The sequence below is a fragment of the Haemaphysalis longicornis genome, unplaced genomic scaffold (assembly GCF_048455015.1).
Source record: "Haemaphysalis longicornis isolate Haplotype H1 unplaced genomic scaffold, Haemaphysalis longicornis Haplotype H1 scaffold_8, whole genome shotgun sequence".
Classification (NCBI taxonomy): domain Eukaryota; kingdom Metazoa; phylum Arthropoda; class Arachnida; order Ixodida; family Ixodidae; genus Haemaphysalis; species Haemaphysalis longicornis.
Window position 1 is genome coordinate 140,249,127 of NW_027526445.1, and position 10,839 is coordinate 140,259,965.

The 10,839-nt window shown below is 47.1% G+C and overlaps 1 protein-coding gene across 2 annotated transcripts; it reads left to right on the forward strand.

The window, feature by feature from the left end:
• Positions 1-517: 517 nt before the first annotated feature.
• LOC144150120 (peptidoglycan-recognition protein SC2-like) lies at positions 518-10,589 on the forward strand. Of its 2 annotated transcripts, none has more exons than XM_077681943.1 (4): positions 518-659; positions 4,644-4,841; positions 8,534-8,739; positions 10,395-10,589. In XM_077681943.1, the coding sequence occupies exons 1-4, from the start codon at positions 584-586 to the stop codon at positions 10,527-10,529; spliced, it is 615 nt and encodes a 204-aa protein (XP_077538069.1). In that variant the 5' UTR covers positions 518-583; the 3' UTR covers positions 10,530-10,589. The 2 variants fall into 2 exon arrangements, with proteins under 2 accessions (XP_077538069.1, XP_077538071.1); XM_077681945.1 differs by lacking the exon at positions 518-659 and adding an exon at positions 869-1,326 and having other exon boundaries at positions 10,395-10,587.
• Positions 10,590-10,839: the final 250 nt, after the last annotated feature.

Consider the following 10,839-nt stretch of genomic DNA (forward strand, 5'->3'; position numbering starts at 1 on the left):
CACATGGTTAAAGTTAAAGATACGTATGTATTCAATACATATCCGGAGCCCTCCACTACGGCGCGCTTCATATGCCAGGTGTGTAGCTCCGGCGCGCAAAACACCAAAAATTTCAATTTTGAATCCGAAAATATCTTTAACGTGCGGTGAAATCTTGACGCATGGTTGTTTTCAGTTTTTGCTTCCATGTCTTTGGGCTCAGCAACGCGCCATAGCTACTAAGCCACCACGGCTGGGTCATTGCGGCTACAATTACCTCGCCTATGACAATGCGGAGGAAACCACAAACACAACCACGCAGACACCATCACGAAATAATCGCGGACACGTGATCATGCAGGCTGTCATTCGTGCGTCATTCTGGAGCCTAAAAACATCAGCGCACGTGAGTGCCATCTATAGGCGCGTGTTCCGCTGTTCCAGGATTGTTGCCCTCAACGTAGGCAGCGTCCCGAGCGCGCTGCACGTGATGGACCGGAACCACGGCCGTTTGCCCTTGTCGCTCATCCTTTCCCCTTCAGCGGCTATCTGTGTCCTGCCCTTCACTTTTTCACATTGCCGCCGGGGAAAATCCCGGCCGACGATGCGTGCAAGAAAGCGCGGATTCGACCCGGAAGCCACCCCGCCAACGAGAACGCTGACGTTAGGTCCGCGTGAACGTACGTCTTTATTTTTTTTTTGTTCTGCTGCTACTTACATCGGAGGGTTTAGTTCACATTTTTGTTGTTGCTGCAGTTTCCACCAACCAGAAACGTTCCTTTCTGCCATCATGGCCGCGGTTGTGAGTGCTGTCTCCCGGCCTCACACAATAGGTGGTGTTCTCAAAAGCCGAAGGAGAGGGGAACCGGGGGAGGGCCAAAGGGACCACAACACGTTGCGCGTGTAGGGGGATACACGATAAACGGAGAAGTTGCAACGCTTATGTGCTGTTCCCGTATCTGACGAAACAAAACGGGCATCGGTCGCGTAAACGGGCTAAAATTATCGGCTCTCTAAAAGAAAGATATCTGGACAACGCTCTCAGCGGAACCGCAAACCAAGTTGTGTCAGGCTGCCTAAACAGACTCGCTGATAGTACGCGGATCTTGTGGCGGGAAAAAACGTAGGTGAGGCGAAGCAGTCCGTGTGCAGAGGATGAGATCACAGTGGGTGGGATATAATGCGGCGTGCATAAAGAGTCGCTGAACCGGAGATTCCTAAACGAGCCGTTCCGACCGGTCTCGCTCCGCGGCTATCTCCGGGACGTGCGGCATTGCTGCGTTGAAGGAGCCAAGATGCGCATTGCCGTTCTGTCGGTGGTTGCGGTGCTTCAGGCCGCGACGATCGGTGAGTACCTTTCTTTGTTCGTTTTGTTCCGCAATACAGGATTACTACATTTTCCGATAGACTATGGTTCACTTTGGTGAAGGAAATTCGTATGAAGCATTCGGTTGGTGAAGGGCCAGAGCTTTTTGATTAACATTTTAGATAGGTCAACGTTTCTGCCACCTCTAGGAAGGGAAATTGACTGATGCGGACTTACAGCCAATTCACATTAAAAGCATTTTGTTTCCGTCCTGTCAGCTGCGTCGTGGATCGGTCAAAATCGTTGTGGCTTCGTGCTCGCCTTCGCCGTGGTTGCCCTCGCGAGAAATCATTGCAGCTAGCTGACAGTCTGATTGAATGATTGGCTACTATGCGAATGTGCCAACTGTTTCGACGTTGGGAGAGATACCGCTACATTAGCAATGCAACAATGACACAGCAAATCTCAAATGCGCGAAGCTATAGTGTGATGTAACGACGTATTTTGTTTTAATTTCTCTTCTGAACCTTGTTTATTTTGAATAACCCAGGACTGCGCTCAGTAAAATTAACTTTTAACTAAAACAGCTTTTATCTTTTTAACTAAATTTAGGTTAATTTAACTCTTCCATAAATTAAGTTTCTAACTAAATTATCTTTTTCGCTAAGAAGTACTAGTGTGTGATATCGATATTCGCCAGCATAACGCCTCGCCGAGAGCACTGGTAAGATATACCACTCTTCTTGGAATGACCCAGATTTAGCATATCACCAGCGGATGAGTAGAGGTCTAGCCCGCTTTAGACAGTGAATAAAATTACATCCACGCTGTGTTATCAAAAAAAAAAATACTGCTCAGTATGCTGAGTTTGCACGGTAAGGACGTAATCTTTTGTGTCATTTTATCAGTAATAAATCCAGCCTTCTGTAATTGCTCCACAATTTTTCTTCAGACTGCGCTGAATTCAATTCCAATCTCCACCTGCTGGTTCTTGGGATTCAATCGGCATTGAAAACCTAGCAAATTTTACGAATTCCGCTCCCTAACATTTCCTGGTAGTTCATTACATAGGCTGAACGGCTGCCCGGGTTATTGGCTGTTTGGACTAGCTAAGCTTTCTTCATTGTATAACTACCAAATGGCGTACGCAAGGGGGGGGGGGGGGGGGCAAAGGGGCCGCTGCCCCCTGCGAAATTCTGGGTTAACGAGGGGAGGAGAGGGGGAGCGAGAAAGGGGAATTTTATTTAGAGTGGCAAACACTTACCCTGCCTATTCGCTCTTTCCAGCGACGCTAGTGACGCGGCGCGGAATTTGTCCGAAGCCGGGAGACGGTGATCGGCGGACCGGTCGCTCCGGCGGAGCCGGCCGGCAGCATCCGTCCGGCCTCGCAGAAGCGAAAGGAAAATAGTAATCGCAAGTATAGTAATCTACAATGCCGTGTAAATAATCGGAGAATATGGGCTGAACGAGCGTTCATATTCTCTCAACTTTCGTGAAGCTATAGAAGCTGCGGGTAAATATAAGAGTTAGGGGCCTCATCGTTGTCTGCTGCGGAGAAAAAAGTTAGTCTTTCGGACCCACCCGTGTGTACGCGGTACTTAAATTATTCTTTACTGAATTACGACTGCGACATTGAATAGTTCTTTGCTGTGGAGGCACCGATGTCATAGGGTTTTTGTACAGCCTTGTGACCGTCTTTTTCGGATACTATTCATAGTTGCTGCCGCATAATGTGTCAACCGCTCTTCGCTTATGTGTTGTCAAATTGGTTCAATTTCACTGCTCTCATACATATAAGCAGCAGAGGCTGTCCAATCTGCTTGCTTTTATTTTCAATAAAGAACTAAATGAAAACTTTTTTGCAGGCGAAGGCGATAAGCAAATTGGGGGATGCGTTTATTGATTAAAGACTCGATATATACATAATTATTTCGAAGCAAGATGTTTTAGCAATAGCAATATTATAACTTTGGGTCTTGTAGTTAAAATGCCAGCTCTTGAATGCATCTGGTAGCTCCCATTTTTGTTTTAGTAATAAGCATCGACACACTCAAAACTGGTAATTACCGGCAGTCAAATCAACACAACGTAAATTTTATCCAGGAAATTTCTCTTAAATTGATTATTTATTAATTATCAATTAAATTAATTATTATCAAGACAAAAGCGCACCTGTAAAGTACTGCCGGTGTTTTCATGTACGCTTCAATATCGCGCTCCAGTGTATGCGACATGCACGCGTAAATACGCAGGCTTATGATACTTTATTTCATATAATGCTAACACGTTCGTTGGTATCCCACATGATACGATGTCATGGGAGCCTCGTCAGCGCGGTTTTACTGCCCAAAGTCGTACCTACGTTTTACTACACCCAAGCAAAACACCGCAATACGCCCATATCGCTTGCGCATGGTGCGCATGTGCTTCTGCTTAGTATGCACACAGGGAAAAATTGAACACGGCTAAAGCAAAACATACACTGCCAAGACGTACACCGCAATAGTGTCCCAAAACGTAGCGTTTCACAATCTGTAACCAGTTATTGGCCCACTGAGGCGGGATTGTTCTCAAATCCCTTTCGTGCAGTCTGAGTCATGCGCAACGGATTGCCTCGCACGCAGCGCTTTTTACACAGCACGAGACACCCAGAAACGTATCGAATATTGTCTCGCAGTCAGCCCCTATGCCCGTGTTTTTTTTTTTTTTTTTAAGAAAGTAGTTGTTTCAGGCGGAACTATGGGCTTTCAGGCCGCTACTGATGCTGGCGCGCACGCTGCTACGGGGGCCCGATCACCGTCTCGTCCGTCTTGCCGTTTTCCGCAGCTAGCGCCATCTGTAGAGGCTGGAAAGAGCGGATTATCCAATTACGACTACTGATAACTATTTCCTGTGGCAAGTGACGCACCAGTACAATTAATGGGAACTCGACGTCTGCTGTTAACCCAACGATCACGCATTTTGTAATGCTCCTTAAAAATATAGACGGAAGGTTAAATAGAGTATGCACTGCATTGAAATTATTTCTGGTTCGTTTTTATTTCGTTGTGTTGTTACATTTTTTCGCCTTTATATGTTCTCTTCCCCAAATCTTTTCCTTTTGAGGGGAAGGGGGGGGGGGGTCCGATCCCCTTCGAAACAAAACCCTGAGTACATAACTGATACCAACATAATGTCTGTGCGCTTGTGCATGTGCATGTGCGAGAGAGAGATAGGGATGTTTTTGTGTGGCCATGACTGAGCTTGCAGGATGAATACTCTCCCACGTATAGCTATTGGCTCAATTTCTAGGGTTCGCGCGTTCTAGCTCATCTGAGAGTGATTTCATATTCGGCGCTACGACCGTGGACAATCGCAGTGCAAGCGCAGTGCCCCGGAGTGGAGATCGTGCCCAGGAGCGGATGGGGAGCTCGGGCGCCACGCAACCGCGCGGCCATGAAGAATCCCCGCGCCCAGTACGTCTTCATCCACCACACGACGGGGTCCCACTGCAAGGACAAGGCCGGCTGCAGCAGGCTCATCCGTGGCCACCAGAACTACCACATGGACAAGAACAGTGAGCGCGCGATCGGCATTCTAAATGGTGGGGCATTGTAGCCACGAAGGTAATGCGAAAGTAGTAGTTGTCTTAGTAGAGAACACTATCTCCCAGAGAAATGCGTGTGGTTCCTCATGCCAGGAGCCCAAGTGATGATTTGGCGATCTCTGCCCTGTAGACATGCAATTCCTGGGCGTACAGGTCAGCGGTGGTCATCAGGTTCACCCACAGCTCGCGAAGGAGAAGAGGAGAGGAAAGGGGTTGGAGGGCTGGGTTGTGAGCACACCTGGTGGTAATATTTCCTTATACGGTCTTATATATCTTATAAAACGTGGCGAATGACGTCAGCATTGACCCGATCGATATAAAAGTGCAAGAATTACCAGAAGCGAACCAAAGCATTCCAGCTGTGCGCAAGAGATGATTAATGAGTATGTAAATTAACTGTTTTTAAGCCATTGACGGCAAGGTCGGGTGAAGTGTATTAGTGTGGAACTAAGGGAGATGACGTTCAATTGGGATGTATTAAGGTAGGTTAATGAGTGGTTGAGATTGATTCAGGTAGAATAAGATTGATTGTGATGGATTGAGGAGGACTCAGATGTATTAACAACCGTAAAATAGCGTAGCTGCTGTTGCCGACAGGGCGGACACGTACAGTCTTTGTCAAAATTTTCTAGGCCAAGCCGGAGGTGCGCAGACAGCAGAATATTCAGTGTACAAACTTACGTCCTGAGCGATGCTGAAACGTTTTGGGCCGGAAAGCAAGATAAAACACCTTTCTTTCTTACTGCCATAAAATATTTTCGTCAGATGTAAAGGTAAAACGTATTCTTCGAATTCTTTGTGCTCCAGAAGGGATAGGTGTGGCCGAGAAAATTTTCAAAAAGGGTGTTTATAAAAGGTGCCCGTCACAATCGAAGTATATGCTTTCGCCTTTAAAATAAGCAAGCAGACTTACCGTATTTACTCGCGTAATGATCGCACTTTTGTTCCAAAAAAATTGGATGCAAATTTAGGGGTGCGTTCATTACGCGGGGTAAATTTTTCGCGGTACATGTTTGAGTTTTACGATAGGTCTCATGAACATAAAAAAAGATAAAGAAAAACATAATGAAAACTCCGCACACCGCGGCCAGTCGCTTCGCAAAGTGGCGCACAATGCAGTGTGGTCGGGAATTACGGAACGTGCCGGAACGAGTTTGCTGCGAGGTGACAACTGTTCCACCAATAAGTAGCTGCCACTGTCGCAGTGAGGGACATCAAAACAGATATGGCTGCCGACGTAGCAACCTGAGGGCGTTTTTTTCTTGGTCTTGTGAGTGCATTATATGCATTTAGTGAGAGTTTCTTCCTCATGTTTGCCGATATCGCTAATATCGGAGAGACTGCCGTAATAACGTATCCGCTTTACGACGGGAGGTCTTCCAGCACCTCCTCAACTTCCTGGTTGTGACAGGGCTAGTGCAGCGTTTGTAGCCGTTGCGCTTAGGACGAAACGAATGCTACATAGACTGTGCCCCACTCCCTTCCTTCCTCTTTCTCTCTTCCTATCCTTTGAAACCCCCCTTCCCTTCCCTGGACTGGGTTGTGTGAGGGTGAACTCCCCGACTGAGTTCAACAATATCCCCAGCTCTTTTCTCTTCCCTTCTTTCTTAATAAATCACCACCACCACCAGGTAGACTTGGCCCGAATACGACATATTGCTGCGGCTAGTTCAGGGTGCTTTCATTGCATTCGTTCATTGCGTTCGTCCATCCAGTGTTCGACCATTTGTAGCGCTAAAACCATGTCGCAAAGTTCGCACCAACTCACCCAGCAGCAAGTCCTTCTTAAGAGCATAGCTGGGGGTCGACCTAGCTTGTTTCCGTTTTGGATCCGCTGTCAGTGTGGGGGACGCACTGGAACAGCCTTGTAAAATGCGGTTAAACTTGGCCTCACCCCTGAGAGCTTATCCTGGCTTAGCAAGAGCATTGCAAAGCCTGGAAAATGTAGCAAAACTCAGCGACACCGGAAGAAACTAGGTGGACACGCAGCTGCGCTGTTATTTTGTTGCAACTGAACATTTTTTCAACACCCTACAGAAAGCCATGCGTGTTGACGTCGTTCAACACCATTTTGCCACACAACTTTAGTTTTTTTTAAAGTGCGAATGCACTTCTTAAGCGAGCCTGAAGCGTCCGCCGCCGTCCGCATAGCAACAGCTGCGGGTGCGCGCGCTCCTCGTCTTCCTTGGCAACGGGGGGAGATGGGCGCGCGCTGCCTGGCCGCTGACATGGCACATACCCACGTGGGGGATTGGCCAAGAATCGGGCGTGAGAAGGGCTAATGCACCTGCTTAAAGGAGTACTGACACGAAATTTCAAAGCTGAGATCCGCTCTAGCAATCAAGTACAACGACAACACAAATAGGTGTCTGTGAATAAATGCATCTTTCTTTCTTTGTAGTTGTGTGTGTGTGTGTGATCTCTCTTTCGCGAACATTACCGAACCGCGCAAATTCAACTCGTGCATTCGCACTTTCACATTCTTCCCCTCGGGGAAATGCGGGGAATTTTTTTTAAGTGTTCAAATTGATATTTCACGATCCAAAGCTTAACTTGGGGCATGGGATATACCGCATATGGAAATGAGCGATCATTGCAGACGAACTGTCTTTTGAATATTTCTTACGAGTAGAGGAGGGCATTAGGGGATGTCTTGTTCTTTACAGTGCAGTTATACATGTATACATGGCCTTATTCAATGAGCAGCTGAACACCTTTTCCACGTATACATGGCCTTATTCAATGAGCAGCTGCACACCTTTTCCACACCCTTTCAACACCCTAAGAAAAACCAAGGGTGTTAAAGTTGATCAACACCCTTTGTTTCACACAAAAAGGGTGTAGAGCTAGGAAAAGGGTGTAATGGGCTCCCAACACCCTTTTTCCACTTGTGCTACAGCCTTTTTGGCCAAAAAGGGTATAAAAAGTTTAGTGTGTACCAAGACTGTATTCCGGTTTGCCTAACTGTGGAAAGCAAACCGAACAACTGCTCCAAGTGGAACTCCCGGTGCCCACCCAGTGCAGCTGCGCTTGCGCATAACCAGTTTGAGGTCATTTCAACTAGTCGACATGTGGCCTTGTGCAAATATCTAATCTCGGGAAATTTCGAGCTCCGGCCATGGTCAAGGTCGGCTCTGCTGCAGCGCTATGCTTTACCCCACCGGTTTTAGTTCCGCGTGGCAAGTAAGGTTGTATGGTAGGTTTTCATCACGTACAGTCTTTGTCAAAATTTTGTGGGACAATCCGGAAACGCGCAGGCGGCAAAAAAATTCAATGTACAAGATGACGTCCCGAGCGAGGCTGAAACTTTTTATGCAGGAAAGCTAGAGAAAACACCGTACTTTTTTACTGCCTTAAAATATTTTTGTCACGTTTGAAGGTAAAGCCGATTATATGAATTCTTCGTGGTCGAGAGGATTGGCCCACAAAATTTTGACAAAGGGAGTACGTGACCCAGACGCCTGTTAAAATTACAGGAAAAGTGAAGCTGGCTTTGTGGAAGGATGTTGAGCGGCTGAGAACTCATTTTCATAATGCAGAATACCTCGACAGTGCACGTTCAAACAACATGTGCCTTCTACAACACAAGCAAGTTAGTGGTAAACTATCAGACCACTCGGCTGTTGCTAACATCCCGTTCACCATGTCATCCCGTTCTGCAGAGTGGGCTGACATCGGCTACAGCTTCCTGGTGGGCGGCGATGGACGCGTGTACGAGGGCCGTGGCTGGGGACGCCAGGGCGCTCACACCAGGGGCTACAACGACAACGGCATCGCCATATCCTTCGTCGGGGACTTCACCAGTGTAACGCCGAACAACGGGATGCTCAACGCAGCGAAGAATCTCATCGCCTGCGGCATCAAAATGGTTCGTACGCTGTAGTTGCACCCCGCCGCCAATTAGAAAAATAGTCAAGCGGAAAATTCCGGCGATAAAATGGTCTGCGTATTTCTTGATGCCTAGAGTCGGCGTTAGAGAATGCAAGATAGACCACAAGAAGAAAAACGCCGGAAAGAGGAAAGTGGGGAGGACAATTAGTGAGCCTCTGTCTCAGTCGTGCAAGCTGCCCACGGGGCCATGAAGAGTTATTAAAGACAATTACTGAATAGTCTTTCTTGGGCTAATTAAATACGAAAATTTTTGTCTGTCTGTCCGTCTGTCTGTCTGTCTATGTATGTATGTATGTATGTATGTATGTATGTATGTATGTATGTATGTATGTATGTATGTATGTATGTATGTATGTATGTTTGCGTGCACCCATGTTCCTCGATTCAGCGACCAAGACCAAAAGAAATAAGAATTATCAAGCGAGGATTTTATGTAGCAAAGCCTTTCTAAACTACAAAATCTGCAACCATACTTCAGATTCATATTTTAGGGGTTCAACGCTCCGAAGCTACATCTGAACTATGAGACGGGGCCGTAGTGGAGGGTGGAGGCTCCGGATTAATTTTTACCACCTGGGGACCTTTGACGTAAGCGAAACCTCGACAAACGGCCCTCTTTGCTTTACGCCTCCATCTAAAACGCAGCCACCGCTGCTACCCTACTGCGTACTTGTAAACATTGTTGAGCAAAAAGAAAACACTACGCATATTTCAGGCAGGACAAGAATACATGACTGGTACTAGGCTGTACTCTTTTAATTGAAAATACACGTTGGCCTAATTTTTGTGTTATAAAACAAAATACGCGTTTAAAAAAATGTGTTTACCCACAACTGCAAAGATGGCTCGCGGCCGAAAGTAGGCCTCGTGGCGACATTCCTATTCAGCATCAAAAAAAGGTTTCAATTGATCGCGCTGGAGCAGTGGAATGCGGGAAAATTGAATTGACTTGTTCAAACCTCCACCATCTTTATCGTGGAAGGAGTGAGACTGGAAGGTAAGAGCATCAGAGGTTGGTTGGGAAGAGAACACAGGAATTTACTTTCCATGTACTTCGATGATCGATTTACTTTCCCCATAACCTTGTAAAATTTATGAAAAATAAACTACTACTATTACTATTCCTATGTCATTTGCAGCGAAGTGAGCAGATACGCGGCCAAATATTTTTCTGGCAGAGCAACGAAATTATGTGTAAACTACCCATAGAGGTCACCAACTTATTTGATGCTCTGAAATGTGAAAACAATGATTGAGGCGGTCCTCACAAATGACTTAGCAAGTACATCTGCAACGACCCGCCGCGGTGGCTGAGTGGTTAAGGCATTGTGCGGCTGAGCCCAAGGACGCGGGATTTTCCCGGCCGCGATGACTGTTTTTCTGGCGAAGGCAAAAAGCGGAAACGGCCGACTGTTGCGACAACAGCGCGCGTTAAGGATACACAGGTGTCGAAAAATAATGCGGAGCCCTCCACTACGGCGTTCCTCATAGCCCAGGTGTGCCTCCGACGCGTTAAACCCGAGATTGTGATCTCTGCAACGTCTTTTTTTTTTTTTTTTTCATTCTCCTGCGCACTCGGTCACAGATGAACTGACTACGTCTTTATCTTCCTTTTTTCTGATTCAACCTCAGGGCAAGATCAGCGCCAGCCACTCCCTCCACGGGCACCGCGACGCCAATTGCACCGCCTGTCCGGGCAACAGGCTGTACGACATCATCAAGAAATGGGCCCGCTACGGAGGCAGGCTGAAGAAGTTCCTCTGCTAACGCGAACTGACGAAAATGAAGGAGTGAGTGTATGTAAGAAAGAGAGAGAGAGAGAGAGAGAGAGATTAAACTGTATTTTTTCCATCCGTTGTGATTATCAGTTTTTTGTGGAGCGTGCAGCATGACCAATGCGAAGGGGCAAATCGCGGCAGCATCGCGAGGAGCCGAAACAAACGACGATCGACCGTCGAGCTGCTATCCTGTTTATTGAACGGTAATACGAGCGAGAGCGCGGGTGCGTGGGTGTAATATGTAACGCCCGTAGAAAACGACAAAAACAAGCGTGGACTGCGCCCTGCGGTGAGTAACG